Raw genomic sequence first — 24,722 nt, 5'->3', positions numbered from 1 at the left:
TTTCCTGCTCCTGCCTCTAGCGTCCAGGCCAGCTGTAAATGTCCTGAGACAAGGCTTTGCTGCCCCTAGACTCCTACCCGATACCAGCCGTGTTCCCTTGGACCAATAACTGCCACCATGTTAATCCCCATTGATCATGCTGTGCTGGGGGCTTTGCTATGGTCATCTTTCATCCTCAGATAGCCCTATAGACAGGTATCACCTTCAAATACAGATGGGAAAAAAGGCTCTGAGAGGTGATGTGACTTGTGCAAGGTCACACAGTTAGAGGAGAGCAAACCCTGCCTGGTTTGGTCCCAGCCTTGCCTCTGACATGCTGTGTGACATGGGGCCTCGAACTGGCCGCCTCTGGTCCTCCCTTTCTTCATCTGGACAAAGAAAGCTGGACTGGACCTTCTATATAGGCTGAGGTGGACATTCATGTACTAGCTTGCCTGGCCTGCTTTCTGCCTCAAGCAGAAACACCCCCCCAGGCTTAGGTGATATGGAGAGCCCACCATGGGACCCCAAATCCAGCTGTACCTAACACTAGTTCCTAAATTACTGTATTTGCCAAAATTGCTTTGAGTCTTTCTGCTAGCTGCAGAAGAACCTACATTGATCCCTTTGAATTCTAGGCCTGGGAGGTCATGTCCTATAGTCTGAACACCTTCAAGGCCAGCTGTGTGTCAACAGAGTATCCAGCAAAATGTATCAGGAAGATCAGAATGCAGTGGTTTGGGGTCCCAGACCCACTGCTCTGGGAGGACCCCCCCCCCATATTTCCCTTGGCACTGTGGGTGGTTGGGAAAGAAGGGTGGCAATGGCCAGGGGCAACCTAGGGGCAACAGACGGTCCTGGTGTGATGTCAGGGCTGTTGAGCCTGAGGGCCTGGGAGAGGGTTTAAGGACACAGGAGGTGTCAAGGAAGTACCACCTCTCACTGCCAGGAAATGGGAGTCAGTCCTCTCGTTCTCCTCCTAAGGTGTAGTGTGGGGCCTCTATGCCTCAGCCTCCCCACCACCCCAGCTCAGTTTGAGGGGAGAGAGGGACCTCAGGTCCATCTTATTGAGGCTCTGGTGTGTGACTGGTGTGTGACCCCCAGAGTCTTCTTACCTGCTCTCAAAGTACCTCTAATTGTCTGTCTCTCCTACCTGTCCACCATGCAATTATTTATCCAGCAAATATTGACTGTCCTCTGTGCGTCAAGCCCTGCCTGCCCAGGGGATGCCCTGGTGAGCAAGACAGGTCAGCCCTGGCTCCATGGCTCAGACTTGGGGGACACGAAGGCAGCTAAGTGAGGTAACTGCACATATCCCAAGGGCACTGTGAGGTAGTAGGGGGCAACTATGGGGTGCCCCAGACTTTTCCAAGGCTCTCTGCCACCCACAGCCCCTGGATGCAACCTCAGCCAGAAACTAATAGTTCTCACAAAGAGGTCTATGCAGGACTCTGGGCTATCAGACCCCCCACACTGGAGCCCAAGGGACCTCAGGGGAAGAAGTGGGGGCTGGTGATTTGCATCTCATTTGCCTGGCCATCTCTCCCTTCACACCCTAAGAACGGGCCATCACAGCCGGCAGCCAGGGGGCGCAAGAGGCAAAGGCTTGGCCGGGCACTCGGCCTCTAACTGATCATTGTCCTCAGTCCTGGCTGATTGCAGTAGGAGCATTGTAACCCTTAGCTCTTTTTCACCCTGTATGTCCTCAGTTCCATTTTTCAGAGAGCAATCTAAGGCTCCTTGAGGCTGGACTACTCAGCAGGATCTTGCATCTGTCCCCAGGCGTTCCTGGTCACACGCTGCTGGTGCTCCCTCCTCAGGGTGTGGCATTCAAGCTCAGTAGGACTTGCTTGCTCCTAGCAGAGCCCCAGAGATAGGTGGGCAGCTGGGAGAAAGGCAGTGAGCTCCCCGTGCCTTGGGGCAAGAGTCCAGTACTCATGAGGGTGAGGGTGATCTGGAAGGGATCCCAGCCCTGGCAGAGTGTGGCTTCTCCACTGACCCCTCCCAGCCCACCCAAAGCTCCTTCAGATCTGCAGATGGGGGAAAAGGAGGCCCAAGAGGGCAGCAAGGCCCCCAGTTGGTCCGCAGTGGTCAAGGTGGAAGTCAGACTTGAGTTTGGTTTTTGTCATCCCCTGGTCCAAGTCATGGTTTTATTTCAGCTCTGCTCTGAGGGTCCTGCCCCTGGGAAGTCCCCTCCTAGCCCTGTCATATCCCCCAGTGAGGCCTCTGGATGCCCCAAACTTGGTCTCATGCCCCTCCGCCATTCATACCCTCTCCTGGGCTCTCTGGTTGTGCAAGAAACCAGTGGAGATGCCCCTGTGGTGCTGACACACACTGGGCCTGGTCCCAAGGAATCCCTAGGCTGGGGGAAACAGAGCTGGACACAGACATCTCCAAACCCCCCGGGTCAGTGCTGGCCTGGAAGGAGGGGTGGGGGTGGGAGAACCTCGAATGGGAGGAGGATATAGAAGGCTTTTGAAGGAAGGGGCATTGAAGGTGGACCTTAAAAGGCCCCCCAAAAGAGAAGCTGCTATTGTCCCCACTTTTCATGTGAACAAATGGGCTCAAAGTGGCAAAGTGACTGGCCTGAAGTCACACAGTGAGTGGGCATTGGAGCTGGGATGGGGACCCAGGATTCTTTAACCTGAGGCTCTACCTGCTGGACCACACTGCCCTTGCCATGAAGAGTCCTTCAAGCCTTCCCCTGCTGACGTAGTGGGAGAGGACCTGGAAAAAGGGGACTTGGAGGAAGCAGCTTTTCCACCTCGCCACCACCCCACCCCTATCTCCCCCATCTTCAGGGCCCCTTCCCAGATCCCTCACCTCTGGCCCTCTCCAACCCTTCCTAGTCCCAACCCACCCCTCTACCCTCCAACATCTTACTCCAGTAACTAAGGTGTCATCTGAAAAGACTGAGGTTGAGAATTTTGACTGTTCCAATGGGAGATAGGGGCCCACAAAGAGTGACACAGCCAGTGATGGGGAGAGTATAGGATAGGAACAGGGGCAAGGAAAAAAATGAGGGGCTGTTATAGGAAATAGGATGTGAGTGATAGAAGATGAAATGGAGGGGCAGGAGCATAGGAGGGCACCCCAATGGTGGGAGGGGGCAGGAGTCGGGTGGGTGTACAGGGGGCAGCCCCAGCCAACTCAGCTCAGGCCTGCTCTTCCCACCACCCACAGCTGCTCCCAGAGCTGCTCCAGCTGCTGCCCTTATGTAACCAGAGCCTGCCTGTTGCATCAGAGATAGCAGGCCGCAGCAGGTAAACAGAGTGGCCCTTGGGGGGCCTGGGCTCCCCAGCCACCTCCACGCTCCCCAAGCCTTGTTCTGTATCTTGGAGTCGAGGCAGAAGCCCCCGGATTGGCATGGGCCCTGGTGTGTTCTTGGGATACCTGAGTGTCTTGCATTGGACACTGAGGGGCAATGGTGGCAGGGGTGGGAGAGGCAGGACCCCTGACCCCTACCTTATGATACAGTGTGAACCCTAGTTTGTTTTTTTAAATTGATTTCAGAGAGAGAGGAAGGGAGAGGGAGAGAGAGAGAGAGAAACATCAATAATGAGAGTCATTGATTGGCTGCCTCCTGCATGCCCCCCTGCTGGGGATCAAGCTCACAACTGGAGCATATGTCCTGATGGGGGAATTGAACCGAGATCTCCTGGATCGTGGGTCAATGCTCAACCACTGAGCCACGCTGGCTGGGCTGAAACCTAGTCTTTATGTCCAAAGAGGAGTATGTGCTCAGGCTAGGAATCCAAACTGCCCATGTCACAGATGGGTAAACTGAGGTAAGGAAGAAGCACAAGCCTGTCCCTTGCCTTAGTGTCCTCCACACTTGATATTTCCACATTCTCACCCTTGAGTCCAGGCTTGCAGCCACGTCCTGTTGTCTTCTGAGAAGGTGGACACCAGACAGCCATGTAATCTGCCTGTACCCCACTTCATCTGCCCCAAATTGACCACCTCCTCTCCATCTCCAACCGCTCCTTGGGCTCCCAATCCCATCTACTCCTGCTCTGGCTTCATCTTCCTCATCTCTCCCACCAAAGAACACTACTCTTCCTCTGCACCTTTGCAAGGGCTGTTTCATCTTGGAAAACTCTTCTTCCAGTGGCAAGCTCCTACTCAGCCTTCAAGGTCCAGTATAAAAATGTCCCCTCTTCTGGGAAGCGCTTCCTGACATCCTGATCCCAAGGGAGGGGTGATGCTGGAGGAGTGTGTGGTGGCTGCTCTGCCTCCTTCAGACTGGGGGCTTCTTCAGGATCACCTAGTCCAACATTATCTTGTAATTCTTTTCACCTTGATTCACTCACCAACCTTCCTCTGACACCCCTCTGGGCCTGGCCCAGTGCTGGGTGGTGCTGGGATCCCAGGGAAGATGTGGATTTAGAGGCCTGGGCTGGGGCCCAGTCTTGGAAGCCGTCCCTCCCCCCCATCAGCTGACTTTTGAAGTAGAGGAGAGCACCCAGCAGCCTAGGGGATCTGTCACTCTCCTGTAGATGGGAGGGGTCACACAGGTGACACCGGAGCCTCTTTCTGCAGTCCCTCCGTTTGGGTGAGAGCAAGAGTCAGTGTTGGCTTTGAGAAAAGTTCGGTCTCTGGGACCATCAGGGACAGAGTTGCACTTCGCTCAGGATGGAGGAAGTCCTGTGTTGAGGCTGGTGGTGATTAGAGACAATCCAGATTAGGGTGAGGGTCACAGTAAGGTCGGAGAGGGCAGTGAGAGCGGGGAAAGCCTAGCGGGTCTAATCCAACCCCTTCCCCTCCCCCTGTCCCTCTCCCTCACCACACGCATCTTCAGTGTCTTCCCCAGTGTGAGCCCTAGTCCCCGAAATCCCGAGGCGGGGCCATACCCAAGTCCCCGCCCTCTATGCAAATGTACGCCCCACCCAATCAGCTCCCGGGGCGGGGCCGCAGGCTCTGAAGGCACCTGTGGCGCCGGAGGCCGGGCACTCTGTGCCGCCGCTGCAGATCCGCGCGCGTCCGACGGTCCAGGCGGAGCAGGTGCGTGTGCGTCGGCAGGAGGCTTGTCAGGACGGGGCTCTTGTGGCGTCCTTTGAATGTCACCTGTGGGCTGGGCTGGGTTTGAAGGTCTGAGTGTGCTGCTGTGCTTCGAAAGTGGTGTGTCTACGAGGTGAGTCCTAGGATTGTGAGTCCGAGGGGTTGTGTATCCAAAGGGTGTGAGTCCGAGGGGTGTGGGTCTGAGGGGTGTGAATTCGAGGGGGTGTGAATCCTAGGGATGTGTGTCTGAGGAGTGTCTGTACAAGAGGCGTGAGTCCGAGAGGTGTGAGCCTGAGGGGCAGGTTGTATCAGAGGGGCTGTGAGTCCTAGGGTTGTGTTTCTGAGAGGCTGTGTGTCCAAGGGGTGTGTGTCGGAGGGTTTTGATGTCAGCTGGGGAGGAGTTGTGTGTCCAAAGTTGTGGTGCCACGAGACCCTGTTGTGTGTCTGTGAGCTGTGTGTCTGGTCTGTGGGCTGTAGTGCCCTCCTCTCCTGAAGTACACCCCTCTTCATACCCTTGAGGCTTCTGTGCATAACCCTGTGCCTTCCTGCTGTGGGTGTACCCTCATGTGTCACGGCCTCAGACCCCCATGTGGCGTGACAATCTCTGTGCCTGTGACTGTTATGACCCTCACCTGCACGGTGGTGTCTATGCCTCATGCAACAAATGTGGGGCCCCTGTTGGGCCCACGGGGTACCCATGTGGTGGGTATGGAGCCCTTGGGTGGTAGGTCACAGTTGCCTTGAAGGGGGGCTACCACCTTCCCTGTGCCCCCGTGTCCCCATCTGGTACATGGGTACAGGGACAATACTGAGCACATGACAAACTGGTGGCTGTTACTTTCACAGTCATGGTTCCCTCTCTCCGTCTTTCTCAGAGTCCAGGGTTGCAGATGTTGGTCAGCGACTGCGGTCCCTGGCCAACCCCAGTCCCCAGCTATAGACCTGAGAAGTCAGAAATAGCTGAGGCCTCCTGCCTAGCCTGAGTGAGAAAGCCTCATTGGGAATGTCAGGAACTCTGGACCTTTGGCATCCGGGTATAAGAACTCTCGGGGTGAAAGAACTAGGTTCATAAAAGTCTTTAGACTTGGAAGGATGGGTGTGTGGAGTTTGAAGTCAGCCTCACATTCTCCTGTGCCATGCCTGCCTCACACCACCTGTCTGAGCTGAGGAGTGAGTCTTGCCTTCCAGGGAATGAAATTTCTGGATATTTAGGGCCCTGGGGTCTCACATACAAGACCTGGAAGCTGATTATCTGGCCTGAAGTCCCACTTTGCAGGAGAGAAGACTGAGGCCAGGTACAGACACCCAGGCACCTCAGAGAAAGGATGGAGCACACGATGGCCCCCCAGCCCTCTGAGAGAACAAAAGCCAGGGGCTCCAGCTCTCTGTATGGCCTCAGGCAGGTTGCTGCCCTTCTCTGAGCTCTGTGGCCACCCCTGTGACCTGAGCAAAATGAGCTCCATCTTACTTCCCATCTCCACCTAATGATTTATTTCATTAAATCATTACCCAACCAAGCAGACATCTGGAAAATGCAAATTAAGAGGAGAAAGGGAATTAAAATCATTTATTACCCCAACTCAGATGCAATGAATGTAGACATGTTGGAGATTTGGCCTTCTGGAAGATTTGAGGCACATGCACCTGGAGACAGATGTCATTTTTTGGAAAGAATTTATCGTATATCTTTTGGGTTATCATTTGGAGTGAGAGAGCTCACCCCAGTCCTGGCCCCGAAGTACCCATGGGGTACACACAGAGGTTGGGTCCCATTTCTGATCCCCCAAGAGTCTCTCTGGGCATATATCATGGGTGCTTGTGACATTGTCCCGTCACTCTTAGGCTCAGGAACAAATGTCTTGCACCACAGCGGTGCCCAGGCCCACTTCCCAGACTGGGTGGTCACAGGACCACCCTGGGGTACAAACCCGGGCTTGAGTAGGGATCTAGGGGTTCTTGATGTGTGGCCCTGGGAAGAAGCCCACTTTATCCTGTGTAAAATAGGGCAGCTGTCTCCGCTTCACCGGGCTGTCTGTGGGTCAGGTGGGTCCTGTGTGTAAATGAGGTGACGCGTGGGCCCAGGCCTGAGGTGCCATCCGAACTGTGACCAAGCAGAGGTGCCTATAAGCCCTATCCAGGTCCATCGCACCTCACCCTCCGTCAGGGGCCAAGGAGGCCTCAGGTCCATTGGCTTCCCTGTTCTGTTCTCCAGGCTCAAGTTCACCTAAGGTCGAGGTGGGGACCTTGGAAGGGAGCAATTGAGTGAGGCTGGTTGGAATAAGGAGCCACTGCTATGGGCACAGGACTACCTTGTCCACTTTCCATACCTACAACCCCCACTGCCTTCTGATGGATGCTGTCCCAACCTCTTGCCCAGACAAGATTTCTCCCCACTGCAGCCTCTGGTTCTGCTGAAAATCCTGAATCAAACCACAGCCCTCCCCTGCTCATGTGCCCTTTATGGCTCCTCATTGCTCTATCGTCTACCCTCTGACCCTGATCCCCCAGGCCTCTAGCAGCCTCTCTGCCATCCTTGGTCTCCATCTGCCCCTCACGCACTCTGTCCCAGCCACACTGGCCTTCTCCTGTGTCTGGAATCTGCCCAGCATGTTCCCGCCTCAGGGCCTTTGCATCTACCATTCCTTCCATCAGGCAGCCTCTCCCCCACGTCCCCACATGGCTGGTGTCCTCTCATCCTTGAGGCACACTTTTCAGAAAAGCCCTCTGGCCCCTCTGTTCAAAGCAGCTCCTTCTACAACACACCCCACTGCCTACCCCTGTTGAATTTCTTCCTTGAAGGCCTCTGTTCCTGACAGTTATGTCTGTTGTTACCTCCCCCACAAGACTAGGCAATGGGGGAGACCAGTCTGGGTCTGTTCTCTCCCTGCCCCTGTGTCCCTGGTACCTGGTGAGCTCCCAGACTTTTCTGGGGGAATAGAGGGGGGACCAGGGATGCCTGAAAGCCCTGACTTGGAGTCTCTGCTGACTGTGTCTTGGGTCTATGGGGCCGTGGGCCAAGTCCCTTCTGCCCAGCACTGACAGATGTGCTAATTTCCCAAGCAGGGAGCCCTGGGCCTCTGGGGATGACTTTCTGGGGCCCCACGGGGAGATCTTTCTCTGGAACAAAGAGGGAAACCTTGGGCCATTCCTGCAGCTGCACTGTGGCTTCCAGGACCTTGCTGGGGGCCTTGGTTAGCCCTGGGCTCCAATCTGCCTTGGACAGTAGGGTTGGGCCCTGAATGTAGAGTCTCTCTGACCCCAGGAGTCAGGATCCTGTCTCTCGAGAGATTGGATGAGGCAGTGGACCTCTGTTTGCATTGTCTGTGACAGAGTAACTGGCCTCTGTGGCAGATGAGCATGTGCCAGGTAGGACCTGCACATCCTCAGGACATGGTTCCGATGTGGCAGTGGGACCTTCAGAGGATCAGTCCCTTGGCCTGAGAGGAGCACAAACACTATCCAGTTGGCTGTTGTGCTGTTGGCTCTTTAGAGCAGGGGTTTCAAATTGGCAGCCTGTGAGACAGATGTGAGCCTCAAATGTGTTTTGTGGGTCACGAGGTGTTTAAAAGAAAAGTGAACCAGTTGCCAGTGGTTCTTCCATTTGTTAAGCCGTTGTTTGTTCATTCATTTAGGAAGGTTGACTGGGGGCCTACTGTGTGCCAGGTGCTAAGGAGGCCATTCTTCCCCTCACAGGGTAGACATCCTCATGGGGGAACATGATTATCAAAGAAAGCAACAAAGAAGCATAAAAAATATCCAGTAGGGCCAAGTGCTGCAGGGAGAGATGGATCCTGCCTGGGGAAACTGGTGCTTCCAGAAACAGCGGTTTCTGTTCAGCCTTGAAGGATGTCTCCTCAGACCCAAGCATTCCAGGGGAGGCCACAGCCTAGGCTTTGGGAAAGTAGAAGGGCTGTCTGGGGTTGGTGTGTCAGGTGCCTGGAAAGACAGAGGTGGTCTGGGAATTTGCCGGTACTTAAGACCTCCCCAACAGGAGGAACAAGGGGGAGGAGTGCAGAGGGAACTCACAGGGGCCCATTGTACAAACAGGGAAACTGAGTCTCAGAGCACTTCAGGCAATGAGTGTGTGGTGGAGCCAGGATTAGAACCCTGGTCTGGCCAGGCCCACAGCTGCAGCCCTGGCCTCTCAGTGCATGGCAACAATGACCCCTCCCTGGAGCAGGCCTGGGGAGGGGTCTATGAAGGTGAGTCTGAGGGTCCCCCAATGGGTCTCAGTTTCCTCATGGGTGCCAGAGGGAGCTAGGAACAAAGGGATCCCAAAGGGTCTTCTCCAGCTGGAACATTTTGGGTTTCTAGAATTCAGAGGTGCATTCGGTGACACACCCCACCCTCAAACCCCCAGCTTCCTTGGAGGGTGCTGACTATCTTGCCTCGGGAAGCCAGAGGGTGGGTGATACCACTGTAGGGATGGGGCCCTACCTGTGTGTGGGGACCTGAATGTAATGGGGACCAACATGGAATCTGCATATGTTTGGGGTGCTCTAAGGGTCTGCATGTTGTTGGGGGGTCTAGTGTGTTTGGGGATCTATGTGCATTTGGGGGATCAGCATGTGTTGAAGGCTCTGTGTGTGCTGGGCAATCTGTGTTTGGGAATATGGGTGTTTGAAGAGCTATGTGGTTTGGGGGAGTCTGCATGTATTGTGGACTTCATGTTTTGGGGTATTTTGTATGTAGGATCCACGTGCATGTTTCTGGGGCTCCATATGTTTTGGGCACCTGTGGATTTTTTTAGGCACCTGGGGATCTGCATGTGTTTAGGGGAACCTCTCTACCTCTGCCCCATCAGTCCATGTGAGAAATAGGCTTTCTCCTGACCCCCTGTCCCCTAGCCTTCCTCGATCTGCCTGGGGCCCTTACTCTGAGCTGAGTGTCCCCTCTCCGGCTAAGGAGCAGTCACCCTAAGGTCAGAGCCCAGTGACGGGAAGAGGGAAAATAGCATCTACAGAACACCTACTTCCTAGCCCCACCAAACTTGGGCACCCCTGACTCCCTATTTTCTGGGGCAGGAAACTGATGCCCAGAGAAGTTTGGCCCCATGAGAGGCACTGCTGGAGCCCACCTTGTCCCCGAGGGCAGGTATGGGGCTCCAGGGGCTGCTGTGGGCTGAGCCAGCCCCTAGGTCACCCACAGTGCCCTCCGTCTGAGGCACCGTCTCCCAGGTCCCAGGGAGGAGGCAGGCCCAGAGCCTGGCTGGAGGGAGGGCCTTTGGCAGCTGGGGTCAGAGCCACTAGAACCCTCGGGGGGGGGGGGGTCCTGGCTTTCCAAGGGGCTCTTCCTGTTGCCAGTAATGAGGTACTTGGGGAACAAGTGATGAAACTACTGCCTGGGTTGCGTGAGGCAGGCCGCTGGCCTGATTTGCTGCACAGTGGCCCAGGAGCAGCGCCCCCTCCCCGCTTCGCAGAGTCCCTGCGGGCCCTCACCTCCCCCCACCACCCACCTGCTTCTCACTTCTCCTTTCCTACCCTCCTTTCCCGGCCTGGGTCCCCGCCAAGCTGTGGCCTCTGGGCTCAGGGGTCTGGCAGCATGCTGTCACTCATCCCCCTATTAAAGTCCCAATGGGAGCTGAGAAGAGGAACTTGATTTGTTCCTGATCTTTTCTCTCAAACCCTCACTGCAAAGCCTTTGAGGCCATAATTCTGTGACCCATTTTATGAGGCAGGAAATGGGGGCTCGATGTTGCCAAGTGTGTCCTGTGCTTGTCACCATGGTCTTGCAAGATGGCACGCTGATTCAGCGTCCCCAGTTCCAAGGCCGGGTCTTTCTGACCTCTGAGAGGCCACAAGACGAGGTCCAGAGACACTTTGTGTGCACCAGCCCACCCCCCCTCCCCAGCTGGTGGAAGAAGGATTCTTACTCCCACTTACAGGTGAGAAAACTGAGTCCTCCTGTGGAGAGAGGCCAGGGTGAAGGGTCAGTGGGAGGGTGGGATTCCTTTCACTCCCCCCCTCTCCATCACCAGGGGCTAAGGGGCTTCACTAGGCCAGGGAAGTGACAGTCATGGCCTGAAGGATCCCAGAGATATTTGTTGATTGACTTAATGACCAAAGGTCTCACCACAGAGTTTGTGGTGCTCCAGAAACTCCTGAAAATCTTCCTTCATACCCCCAGCGCTTCCCCTACACAGTGCTCAAACCTGGGACCCTGGGTTCCTTCCCCATGCTAGGTGTGTGCTACCAGTGTGTCCTGTCCCCTCTATTGACAACCAATCCATGCACTTCTGCCCACCTGCATCCCCATTTCAGTTCAGAGGCCTGTTCTCTCGCCTGGACACCTGCCCAGCCTCTCCCTGTCACCTCACTCCTGCCTAGACAGATGCTGCTCCCCATGGCAACCAGGAGCTGGCGGGAGCTTTTTTAAAAAATCTTTTGATTGAGATAAATCACAGAAATCATCCAAGTAGAACTAACAAATTTGCACAAATGGAACATATTTCTGTACCCAGACCCTGGACTAGGGACCAGAACACCCCAGCCTCTAGGACTCCTGCTGCCCTGTCACGGCACCTGCCCTTGCAGCCACTGTGCAGACATCCATCACCGTAAGTGAGTTTTGCCTGTTCTGGAACTTCATGTAAATGGACTCACATGGCATGTCTCCTCTGTGGAGTCCGGCACTATTGAATTGGCACAGGTCTGGGAGATTCCCCCAGGCTGTTGCATGGGGCTAGAGCGCATCCTTTTTCTGTGCAATGTAGCAGTCCATTGTAGAATCTACCAGAAAGTATTTACCAATTCTTCCATTGAGGGCATTTGGATTGTTTCCAGTTTGGGGCTATAGTGAATGAAGCTGCTGAGAACACTCTTGTCTGTGTCCGTTGGTAAAACATAGACCCATTTATCTTGGGTGAACACTGAGGGGAGAGATGACTGTGTCACAGGGTAGACATATGTTCATGTTTAGTAAATGCCACTTTTCCACAGTCGCTGTACCTTTTTTCCTCCCACCAACAATGCATGTGAGTACAAGGGGATTTTTAAAACTGTAAAATCATATCCTGACCCTCCCTTGCCCCCAAACTCTGCATGGCTTCCCATTGCCCTCAGAGTAAAGCCCACAAATACCTATATGACCCAACCTCCACAACCCTCCCACCACCATTCTCCTGGCCTCTCCCCCTCGCCACGCTGTCCAGCCATACAGACTTCTTTGATTTTTTTTTTTTTAATGCCAAACTCATGATCACTCTGACCTTTGGCCCTTGCAGTTCCACTGCCAGGACTACCCTTCCCCCAGATCTTTCCACCACTGACTCCTCCTCACTTGACTGTCTCTTTCTCATGCTTCAGGTCTCAGCCCAAATATCACCTCTTCTTTCTCAAAATCCCTGGCTAACGTTGCCCCTTTCAGGACCAATACTTCGCTCTTTTTGGACTTCTGACAAACGAGAATTCATAAAAATGACCTGGGCAGTTCATATTGTTTTCAAAGGTCCGAGTTTGTTTAAATAACATTGCACTTTCCTGTCCTTTGAAGTTTGATAAAACAGCCATACAACCATCTGGGCCTATTGTCTTTTTATGGTAGGTCTCAGTCACTTTTCCAGTCTTCCATGGCCATTACTCTACCTATACTTTTTACTTCTAAGATCTGTTTATCACAGTGGTTGAAACATTGTTGATCTTAATAAATGCTAAGTATGAGGGTGCAAAGAAAGCAGTGGGGAAGGGCTGGTCTCTTGGCTTCAAATGTCCACCCCACTGCCCATCTGCTCAGGCTGCCCCCATCCAGTCTCTCCATTGAGGCCTGATTACATGCTTCCTCCTCTGAGGTGCCCTCTTGGATTTCTCCTGAACCTTCTTCCTTGCTCCATTTCCTGTCGACGGGTCCACCTCTCTACCTCTCTGCTAGGCAGATGCCATAAGCTCTCTGCTTTCTGGCTGGACACTGGTGTGGGGGATGCACAGAAGAGGCTTCCCCAAACCTCAGCCTCTGCCCTCGTGCCTGGCACATTCGGCAGCCACTGCCACCTCCCCCCAGCAGTTCCGATCACGCCAACATCTGGAGAACTTGTCGCTGGTCTGTCTGCAGCTCGGGGTGGGGATTTGCATGTGAGTACAAATATATATGCACACCCTGGGTCTTCCACCCCCACATTCCTTGGCTGGCCCTTCACACCTGGGTCTGAGACAGGTCCACTCAGTGGCTGGATTTGCATGCGCGTGTATTTCTGGGTAGGGAGTCAGCTGGGGGAGTCTGAGAGGAAGTTGTTGAGGGAAGCTGGGGGTAGTTCAGACGTGTCTCTTTTTTTAAAAAATCCTCACCCGAGGATACTTTTTCCATTGCTTTTCAGAGAGAGTGGAAGGGAGAGAGAGAGAGAGAGATAGAAACATCAATGTGAAAGAGACACATGGGTTGGTTGCCTCCCCCACACACACACCACACTGGGGTCAGGGATTGAGCCTGCAACCGAAGTACGTGCCCTTGACCAGAATCAAACACAAAACCCTTCAGTGTGCGTGGGCTGATGATCTAACCACTGAGCAAAACCGGCTAGGGCCTGACCTGTCTCTTTGGACCTGCTCCATTCACCAAATCTATCCAGCGACCCCTAAATCTGATCCTGAGGGACTTCTAGTCTGGATCCCAGCCCCACGGATATGCACATCCCCAGCCCCATGGGGTCAGAACTGAAGGGAAGGATGGGAGCTGTAGCAGTCCAGAATGAGGGCAGGGAGGGCTTCCTGGAGGGGTGTATTTTTTTAAAACTATTTTTAAAACTATTTTTTTATTGATTTCAGAGAGAGAGAAAGGGAGAGGGAGAGAAAAGCCTTGATCGGCTGCCTCCTGCACCCCCCTACTGGGGATCAAGCGCAAAACCCAGGCATGTGCCCTGACTAGGAATCGAACTCGTGACCTTTTGGTGCATGGGACAACACTCAACCAACTGAGCCACACAGGCCAGGGTGAGGGATGGATTTTTTGAGCTGGGCTTTGAAGTGTGAATAGGAGTTGGCCAGGTGAGGAAGGGGCTAAAGGGCTTTCCAGGCAGAGGCATTTTGTTGAAGGTAGACAAAGATGGGCAGGGATTGCCTGGGGCAGGGCCTTGAATGCCAGGCTGGGAACTGAAACTTTCTCTTGATGGCAGTTGGAGCCATGAAGAGTGTGTGAGCAGGGAGGGTCATGATCAAAGCTTTGTGCTGGGTTGATCCCACTAGGGCCAAAGCTGAGGATGACTTTAGTTCCTGTGTGAGGATTGGGAGTTCCAGGGTCATTGAGGGTCAGAAGAGTCAAACTCCTGTGTGAGCCCATCTGTGCCTCTCAGACATGGCCACAGAGATGGCAGAGGATCTGGTACCTTCTGAAGGACCCAAAGAGCCCTGGAGTACAGTGACTTCACCTCCAGTCTCTGCCCAGATGGATGCAGCCCTGGCCACCCCTCCAGTATCCTGCCATCTTTATCCTGTCCCGTCCCCACCATGGCAGCCGTGGAAAGGTTTTTCAATGATAAATCAAACTCCATCTCTTCTTAGTCAAACCCTACCATGGCTCTCCATCGCTTTTTGACCCAAACTCAGGACCTTCCCCACAGTTCAGAGGACCCAGAGTGGCCCTGCTTCTGCGGCTTCTCCCTCAAGCTCCTCACTCCGGCCTTGTTACTGTGTCTCGTCCCTCCTCAGGGCCTTTGCACCTGCTCTTCCTTCTGTCTGGAACTCACTTCCTATCTCAGCTCTTGGGTTGACCTTTTGGCTCTTGTGGCTCCCCCATTATGTGACCCCTGCCCTAGCAGGGATGTCCTTGTCTAAAATGGGGACAGACTGAGAAGGGGCTGGAGTCAGATATTCCAGGCTCAGATTCTCAAGTTCCACGTTCCCATGGGACACCAGGCGTGGGGGGCATTTCCGGAGTCATCTTGGCACCAGGACCTCCAGGCCAGTGCCCCCCTTCTGTCCCCAGGGACCCATTAGGGTGAGGGCAACACATCCCAACCGTGGGAACGCGCCCGGTTCCAGCCAGGGATTAAAATAGCCCCAGAGGTTAAATTTAGCAAATCAATATGAAGCTAGGGGGCTGGGGCAGGGGCTCTCATCACTCGGTTATGCATAGTTGTGATTGCTCAGAAACCCAGCCCAGAGAAGGTAGAGGGCACTCCAGGGGTCACACAGTGGGCTACATATGATCGCCAAAACATCTTACTCTCCTGGGCCCTGGGACTCTGGGATGAAAGGGGTCCTACCCAGACTCCTCAGGCTGAGGTCTGAGAAGCAGATGTGGTTACTTGTGGAGGCAGACCTACATTTCCCTACACTTCCCTGAGCTTGTTTCCAGGTGTTTGCCAGGTGCTCTGCATTTCATACCCACCCCATTCACAGGACAGCAATCTGAGGCCCAGGGAGAGGCCCCTTTGCTGAGGGCTGCCCAGTGGGTCAGAGACCAGCTAGGACCTGAGCTCAGGCCCACTTACCCTGGATAGGCCTGTGACATTGCCTCAGTCACCTGTGACACAGGAGTGGCTGGGGGTCAAGTGGCGTCACAGAATTAATGGAGGGGTATCAGGGATCTCAGAGGCTTTGGGGTGGCTGACTGTACAGCATGATGGGTGAGGCATGACAGGTTTCTTTGATCCAATGCTTCCTGCATGGGAGGCACTGGGGAAGCCTTGGACCCCAACATGCTGTTTGTCTTGGGGACATGCTGCCCTCATTGAGTTGCCCACTCTCTTTTGGGGACCACACCGGGGAGATCTGAAATCCCTGTGAGGAGAGTCCAGGGTGTCTCTCAAGTTGCCCTGGGCCCAAATCGTGGCCTGAGGGCTCCAAGCCTGAGGCCTTTCCAGGACATCCTCACCTCCTGGCAGAAAGTGGGGCAGGAGTGGGTTTCTGTTATTAAAAAAAAATTTTTTTTTAACAGAAATAGTCCATATTCACTCAGGGGAAAAGTTAGTAAGTTCAGATAATCAAAAAGGAAAAATAAAAGACATAAAAGGCCACACATTGTGTGATTCCTTTTATATGAAATGTCCAGGACAGGCAAATCTAGAGACAGAAAGCAGATCAGTGGTTGCCAGGGGCTGGGGAACAGGGATGGGGAGTGGCTGCTCATGGGAATGGAGTCTCTTTTTGGGGTATGAAAAATTTCTGGAACTAGATAGAAGTGATGGTTCTACAACACTGTGAATGAACTAAATGCCACTAAATTGTGTACTTTAAAACAGTGAATTTTGTGTTATGTGAATTGCACCACAATTTTTAAAAAAAGGAAAACTCACTGGTAAATTTCCATCAGACAGTGTTTCCCATCATGAGTATTTCCTCTGTCTTTTTTCCACACTCAATGAAATTTTTAAATGTATATTTTTAATTTTGTTGTTGGGTGTTTTTTTTTTAATTTTTAAATATTTTTATTGATTTTTAGAGAGAGAGGAAGGGAGAGGAAGAGAAAGAGAGAAACATCGATGTGAGAGAGAAACAGTGATCGGTTGCCTCCCACATGCAACCGGCCAGGGATTGAACCTAAGACCTAGGTATGTGCCCTGACTGGGAATTGAACCTTCCACCCTTGGTTGTATGGGACGACTCTCCAACCAACTGAACCACACGGACCAGGGCTACATGTGTGCTTTGTTTTGTTTTTGTAACCACAGCCCTCGATCTGATTCAGGGAGCTATTGTGTTGAATGAGTTGAAAGACGTCCGATGGGCAGACCTGGCTCACTTTCAGAGGCTCAGGATTACTGAGTGCTGCATCGGATGTCCCTCCAACCTGGCCTGTTGAGGGCTGTTGCGAATATTCATAATAGCTGTATGTATGTGGCATCTGCTGTGTGCTGGGCAGATGTAGTTAGCTCATTTTGTCCCCAACAACGAGCCATACACAATGCTGTCATCCCTACTGCACAGACAGGTGCCCAGGGAGATCAGCCTCTCTGAGGTACCATAGTTACCAGGGGGTACTTTTTTAGATGCTGGGGCAGGAGCATTTGTACTACCATCTTTCATGCTGGGTCAGCCTTCTCCTCAGGTGGAGTTGGTGCAAAGGTGTTCATTGAGCATCTACTGCATCCTGGGCTGGTTGAGAATGGGGGTCGTGGGGGTGGCCCAACCTGCCTTGATTTCCTCCATCAATTCCCCTCAGTGCCTGGCAGGGGGAGGTGGAGCACAGAAGGAAGGCTGGTTGCCTGATCCCACTTTCCACCCACTCACTATGCCCCTTCTTTTCCTTTTCCCCCAGACCAAGGTCGCTCTGCCCAGCCTGGGACGATGGGGAGGAAAAAAATACAGATCTCACGCATTCTGGACCAAAGGAATCGTCAGGTGAGTTCATTGGGTGGAACGGTGGTTGTCGGAAGGCATTCATGGCAGGGGACAGGGCCTGGCAAAGGCCTAGCTGTTTTGGGGAATTGTGGGGGAATGAGTCTTGATGCCATGTCTAGAGTTTGAGATGTAGCACTTGCTCATTTTCATGATGATTCACTGAAGTCCTGGTCATAGAGGAGATGAAGCTTTACACAAACACACCCAACCCAGAGGGCTGGATTAGAGGGAGGCACAGAACTGGGGAAGCTCAGGGAGGGAGTGTGGGCTCTGCCTAGGAGACCAAGGAAAACTTCCCAAAGGAGAGGTCATTTGGGCTGGGTTTTGAAGCATTAACGGAAGTTTGCCAGGCTGAGAAGTGAGAAGTACAGCCAGAAAGAACAGCACATGCAGAGGCACAGAATCATGAGGCGTGTTCACGAAACAGGCCCCTCCATCCCCCCATGCCACCCCGAATCTTTGCCTTCTCCTTCTCACCTGTGGGTCCTGGGTCTAGGTGACATTTACCAAAAGGAAGTTCGGGCTGATGAAGAAGGCCTATGAGCTGAGTGTGCTCTGCGACTGTGAGATTGCTCTCATCATCTTCAACAGCGCCAATCGCCTCTTCCAGTATGCCAGCACGGACATGGACCGTGTGCTCCTGAAGTACACGGAGTACAGCGAACCCCACGAGAGCCGCACCAACACTGACATCCTCGAGGTACCCTGGACCCTCCTCCCCACGAAGCCAGAACACTGCTCCCTCAGAGCTTAGGGAGTCTTGGTTTGTACAAAAGATGACTGTTGCACTCTGGCGTTGCTGCCAGTTAAAGCAGGTTTTGGGGTAATGGAGTGTCCCTCTGGGGCAGTTACCTGGATAGTAGAAATAAAAACATCAACCAACCCTGGCCAGGTGGCTCATTTGGTTGGAGCATGGTCCTGTACACCAAAAGGTTGAGGGTTCGATCCTCTGTTGGGGCACATGCCCGGGGCTGCGGGCTCGGTAGGGGGCGTGCAGAGGCAGCCGATCAATGTTTGCTCTAACATCGATGTTTCTCTCTCTAAAAAAAAATCAATTAAAAAATCTTTAAAAAAATAACCACTACACATTGAAGGCTGTACTATGTGCCCCTCACACACATCTCATTTAATCCTATCACCCATTTGGTGAGTAAAGAACAGAAAATAAAAGGCACTGTGGAGCAAGCTGACCTTGCTGAGGTCCAGGACCAGTCACTGGTCCCAGGTAGCTCAGAGAATCCTATAAAGTTGTCCTCAGGTGCTCAGTTTCTCGACATGTATTAAGCACCTACTGCATGCCAGACTCTAAAGCAGCACGTGGATGCAGAATAGAGATACCAGAGTTGTATTCAGGAGTGTTAGAACAGTGCCAGAAGGCCTGGGTGGATCTCTGGTTTCAGGGCAGGACAGGCCCTCTGTCACACACAGTTGGAATTTAACAGATGATAACTCACTGGGGGCTTTGGAATTTGGTTAGAGTAGGCTTTGCCTGCCCTCTGCCTCACCCACAGAGCTGGGTTAGGTCTCTCCCCTCACCATACAACCAGGCTCCCTGGCTAGGATGGGGAGAGGTTCATTCTGTTGTGTCCTCTCCCCACAGACACTGAAGCGGAGGGGTGTGGGCCTTGATGGGCCAGAGCTGGAGCCAGATGAGGGACCTGAGGGGCCAGGAGAGAAGCTGCGGAGGCTGGCAGGTGATGGGGGTGAGCCAGCCTTGCCCCGACCCCGGCTCTATGTAAGTCACTCCCTGCCCTGCCATGAATGTGCCACCCCCCATTGAGGCCCAAGTGGTCAAGGCTGAGACTGAAAAAGGGTCAGGAAACCTAGAGTTTGGTGGTAGGTCTCTGCCTGGGTGGGCAGGAAAAGCTTCCTGGAGGAGTGGACATTGTTGCTGGGGCTTTGAAGGATGAATAAGAGTTCAACAGGCAGATAATTCCTTCTTTCTTTCTTTTTTTTTATTCATCAAACACCTGGGAAGCCCCCTCAGAGCAACCTCATGCTGAGTAAGAAGCCTCAGCTCTGGGCCTAGCTGTCCAGGAGCAATAGAGCCAGACATAGGCATGCCCAGCCATGTGAGGTTAGGCCATAGGGAGGAGTAGTGAGGGCTTCCAAAAGGTGGAGGCTGGCCCCTGACTCATTGGGATATTCTGTCTTGGCCTTGATGCCCCCACTTTCTCATTCCTCCAACCTGTCCTGTCCTCTCTGTCTTCAGCCAGCAGCCCCCACTATGCCCAGCCCTGACATGGTATATGGGGCCCTACCCCCACCAGGCTGTGACTCCAATGGGCTTGGGGAGGCCCTGCCTGCCCAGAGCCGCCCATCCCCCTTCAGGCCAGCAGCCCCCAAAGCTGGGCCCCCAGGTAAGCATGGGGCATAGGCCTTGGGGAAGGTGGGGGTCCCAGGGGAGCTTGTGGGGGTGGGGATCTTGGCTCTAGCACTCCTTGGCTGTGTTCATCACCTCTGGACCTCAGACTTCAGTAGATCACATGTCTGCCTGCCCTCTCTCTGGGGGTCTCCTGCTCCACAGGCCTGGCCCATCCTCTGTTCTCACCAAGCCACCTTGCCAGCAAGACACCACCACCCCTGTACCTGGCAGCAGATGGGCGGAGGCCAGACCTGCCTGGAGGCCTGGCAGGGGCCCGAGGGGGACTGAGCACCTCAGTGAGTGAGGAAAAAGAATGTCAGGGCTGATGGGGGCAGCCAGGGTGGCCTGAGTGTGGGCCTCAGTTTCCCCTTCACCCTTTCTCCACACAGAGAGGCCTCTATGGTAGCCTGCAGAGTCCATGCTCTGCTGCAGCTCCAGGACCCCCACTTGGAAGCTTCCCCTTCCTCCCAGCAGGCCCCCCAGGTATGCACCCCCCACCAGCCCTACTGTGGGAGGTATCCATACACCTGCCCACTGGTCAGTCCACACTCCCCCACCAACTGAAAACTGGCTGGTGGGGTGGGTCAGGCTTGGGCAAGGGGCTCACAGAGGTGGGAGTCTCAGCTTACTCCTCCTGCCCCCGCTCCCTCCCCCCCAGAATATGGCCTGGGAGACCCCCCTCCGCCCGCCGGCTTGCTGCAGCCCCCTACTCTGGCCCCCTGGCAGCCCTCGAGGGGTGATGGGCCCCTAATGGGCCCTGCCCAGCCCAGGTAAGTGCCCCAACCGCCACCCCCAATCCCAGTCAGGCTCCGTGGTGGGCCCCTTCCTAGTCTTCCAAAGCCCCTGGCCACTGCTGACACCTGGTGGCCACTCCTGTTTCTGCATCCAGCCCTTCCGGAGTGCTGGCGGGGAGGGGGTGGATTCTATTTTGGAGGCCCCAAGAGGGATGGCCACCCCCTCCTTTCCCAAGGTCCTCCTGCGGAGCCTTTGCCCAAGCAGTGCCACCTCCTGGTTTCCTTCCCTTCCTTCCTCGCAAAGCTCACGACCCCCATTCTCATTCATCTCTCTCTCTCTGCAGTGGGGGCCGCAGCCTGGGCGAGGAGGGCCCCTCAGCCCGCGGTGCCTCCTCACCGACCCCCCAAGTCAGCATCAAGTCCGAGCGCCTCTCGCCAGCACCCGGGGGCCACGGCGACTTTTCCAAGACCTTCCCCTACCCCTTGCTCCTGGCCCGGCCCCTTGCAGAGCCCCTGCGGCCCGGGCCTGGGCTGCGCCGGTTACCCACTGCTGATGGCTGGCCCCGGTAGTGGACCCGGGGATGGTGCTGGCCCTGCGCCCCCACCAGGCCGGGCGAGGGCACCTGGGCTCCCAACCTCCCTCTGGGTGTCCTTAGAGAAGACCCAGTGGATACGCCCCCCTCCATGGTGGGGGTCTGGGTTAGGATCCATGGTCCCGGCCTCTGTTTCCCCTTCCTGAGTGTGTACCCACCAATAAAACACACGTGGCCTCCGTGAATGAAACGATCCGTGGCTACTTAGAGCCACCCCTACCTCTGTCCTGTCCTCCCATCTCCTCCCCATGGCCTCAGTCTCGCCTTGTCTGGGTTTGAGGTACTACCGCCAGAATTCCACCCTGAGATGAGGATTCCTGTGCAGGTGGGGTATGGGGAGAAAGTTTCGTGGGAGGTGGCAATGTGAGGACAGGGGCCCTGCAGGGGGTGCAAACAAGCAGGTGACAATGGTGGGCAGCTGGGCCGTTAGGGCCTTGGGGGACTGTGTGAAGTATGTCCCTAGAATGGTTCCACCCCACCAGAGAAGGGCCTGGCTATTTGCCCTCAAACTTGTCAGGTGGTAGGCTAAGGGGGAAATCCCCAGGCTGGTCACAACTGCTTGCAGCAAGAAGCTGTTGGGGCCCTGGCCGGTGGTGCTTAGTGGTTAGAGCTTCCGCCAGCCCACCAAAGAGTTGAGGGTTCAATTTTATTTTATTTTATTATTATTATTTTAAATATATCTTTTTATTGATTTCAGAGAGAGGAAATGAGAGGGAGAGAGAGAGAGAGAAACATCAATGATGAGAGAGTCATTGGGGATGGAGCCCACAACCCAGGCATGTGCCCTGACCGGGAATCGAACCCTGATCGCCTGGATCCTAGGTCGATACTCAACCGCTGAGCCACGCCCGGCCGGGCAAGGGTTCAATTTTAGGTCAAGGGCATGCACCTGGGTGGTAGGTTCCATCCCTGGCCCCACATGCAGGAGGCAACCAATCAATGTCGTACACCCTCCCCTCCTCCTTTCCACTCTCTCTAAAAACCAATGAAAAAAAAATCCTCTGGTTGAGGATTAATAACAACAAAAATTAAAAGAGGCACTTGGGAACCTTGAATGTTGGGGTACTATGCTGTTCCTCTTTTAAATGGGCTAATCCCTTGATCCCTTGACTCAGCAATTTTGTTCCACTAGAGGGAGGGGGGAGCCAGGTGTTTATCCACCTACTCCAAGGGGCACATGACCCTCCCCTCGACACAGGCACACACTCTGGCCTATCCCATGTGCAGGCTGACTTGGGGGTCCAGGAGACCAAGGGAGCTCTATCTGCTCACCCCAACTCCAACTACCCTGCAGGTGGTCTCAGTGGGATCTTAAATTTTTTTTCTTTTTTTAGAGAGAGAGAGGAAAGGAGAGAAATATCGATTTGTTGTTCCACTTATTTATGCATTTATTGGTTGATTCTTGCATTTGCCCTGACCAGGGATTGAACCTGCAACCTTGGCATATCAGGATGATGCTCTAACCAACTCAGCGACTGGGCCAGGGCCTCAGATATGACAGTCAGATCTGACTCCTGACCTTCATAGCTCCTCAGCTGCCCCCACCCACTCTGCTCGTGTCCCCCACACTATCCCCTGCTCTGAGCCCCCTAGAAACACTTGCAGTTCCCCAGGACCATGCTGATCCTCCCTCTGGAACCACCTCCCTCAACCCCAAACTCACCTTTTTTTTAAAAGACTGCTTCCTACCTTCCAAGGCCCAACTCCATGCCCTCTCCTCCAGGAAGGCCTCTGCACTGCCCCAAGCCGAGAAGTGGCTCCGACTGCTAAGTTAAGCTAGGGTTTGTTGAATGCAGATCACCAATTTGAAAGGGAATGTGGAGAACACAGAGTATTGGCATCAGCACTTAAAAGATTTGTTTCCCCTGTCCCATTTTACAAAGATCCAAAGCTGATTGGTGCAGCTTGGCTGTTGAAGACTCTTATCCCCTCTTGTCATGCCAGCGCCCCACAGAGGTGCTTTTCTAGTAAAATCCAATGCCTTGCATCCCACCATTAGCGCACACAGTCACAGATGGTGGATGCAGAGGGGAAGCATGTACATAACAGGCTTCAAAGTCAGTCCCAGGCCCTGGAAGTTAGCACCTCCTCTTCTCCTGTAGTCACCAAGACTTAGGGCTGACTCCTTCCAGGGGTGGGGGAGAGGGAGAATATGTATAGTGACAGACATTTATGTGAGGTGGGGGCATTCTAAGTGGCCATGTATAGAGCACCCTGCTACCCACATGCTAGGGTTTGTCCTCCATGGCTCTTCACAGTACTTGACACTCGAGTAAAGTAGGGGCTTTGGGGCCCCAGTTTCCAGGGGAGGAGCATGGCATTATCGAAACTTCCCTCCTCAGGGCTTCTGTGGCAGGGGGGCGCAGTGGAGGGCCACGGGCAGTAGCAGCAAGAGGCTGAAGGGTTAGGAAGGAGATGTGTTTGGGGGTAAAGCCACCAGGAACCCTGAATGGCTCTGATGAGGATATTAGGGGACCTCCCCACCTGTACTGGGAGGCCTGCAGAGAATGCAGGGGGTGTGGGGTGAACTCAAGGCCTCTGTAGGGTGCCCAAGTTAGGCTGGGGAATACTCTCATCCAACTTAGATTCAGGTCCTAAATCCTTTCCACCTGCTCCCTTGTGCCCCCATCCACCCTCAGAGGAGGGGTGACCACTGCCACCACTCCAGCCTATGACAGTGAACTTAGGGATCCTGGCTGCACATACAACCTCCTCTAGCAGCACTATAAGCATGGTCATGGTGGTCACCCTAAGGGTGCAAATTCTCCACTGGGTTACCTTTCTGGGGATCCCTTCCTTCAGGTTGCAAGAACCCTGGCCATCTACAGAAGGGTGTATAAACTTCCTACCTGGTGGCCCCTATAGTGTCCCAGTCACAGCTCCCCACACAACCAGACACAGGACCCCTGGGGGAAACTGAAGCTTAGTCTCTGGATCTCACCCTCTCGGTGGGCAAGAAGCCAGGCCAGTCTCTGAATTCTGTGCCCACAATCTAAGCGCTCAGAGTGGGGTTCTTAAAAATGTGCTGCTTTCAAAAGCTGGGGGAACCCCAGGGCAGGTGTATGTGGTTCTGTTTCCCCATTTCCCCGGAGGCTGCACTTTGCCATCTGCCATTAGGTGGCGCCCAATAATGTGCTTTGAATTCTGTTCTTCCCCACTCAACATTTAAAAATAGAAATAGAAATAGTAATAAATAAATAAAATTCATCTTGGCTTTCAACGGCACCACCCTCATGTTTTTAGGCTCCCAACCTGGGGATCCAGTAAAAGCCTATGTCATGTGTTGTGTGTGTGTGTGATTATACATATACAGTCTGTGGTGTCCTAATCCATGAAGGGAAGGTGGGCAGGCCACTGGATTCTAGAAACACCTCTGAGTCCAGATCCCAGATATGCCCCCGTGGCTCTGTTGGGAAGGAAGCAGGGAGGGTTGTATGGAAGTGTCCTATCGCCAGCCTTGCTAAGGACACCATGATGACACTGTTACAATCAGAGGGCCCCAAGTTCCCCAGGAGCTCCATCACTGGTTGGAAACACTGTGGGAATTGTGGCCTGGGCACAAACACAATGATGAAAGTCAGATATCTGAGAGATGCATTTTTTTAGAGCACCATGGAGAAAAGGTCAGTTTGGAATGAGAGTGTGGACCTCAGGATGGTCAGAGAACATGGGACATTAGTGTGAACAGACATAGGAAGCATCCAGTGAGGATCAGGGCACATGGAATATGAAATGGAGAGGACAGACACTGAGGAGTGTCCAGTGGAGAACAGAGATGTTG

The 24,722-nt window shown here is 53.9% G+C and overlaps 1 protein-coding gene across 1 annotated transcript; it reads left to right on the top strand.

Annotated features, from left to right (window-relative positions):
- Positions 1-11,470: 11,470 nt before the first annotated feature.
- Positions 11,471-20,918, top strand: LOC308556630 (myocyte-specific enhancer factor 2B-like; the record flags this gene model as incomplete). The annotated part of the gene is made up of 9 exons (XM_081136050.1): positions 11,471-11,536; positions 17,167-17,249; positions 17,746-17,949; positions 18,850-18,984; positions 19,462-19,609; positions 19,777-19,910; positions 20,004-20,097; positions 20,273-20,384; positions 20,693-20,918. Exons 2-9 carry the CDS (start codon positions 17,196-17,198, stop codon positions 20,916-20,918), a joined length of 1,107 nt encoding a protein of 368 aa, XP_080992176.1. The 5' UTR covers positions 11,471-11,536; positions 17,167-17,195.
- Positions 20,919-24,722: the final 3,804 nt, after the last annotated feature.

The sequence above is a fragment of the Miniopterus schreibersii genome, assembly GCF_964146895.1.
Source record: "Miniopterus schreibersii genome assembly, chromosome: 4".
Classification (NCBI taxonomy): Eukaryota; Metazoa; Chordata; class Mammalia; order Chiroptera; family Miniopteridae; genus Miniopterus; species Miniopterus schreibersii.
The sequence above is the reverse complement of the archived record's forward strand: the minus strand, read 5'-3'. Positions and strand labels throughout refer to the sequence as shown.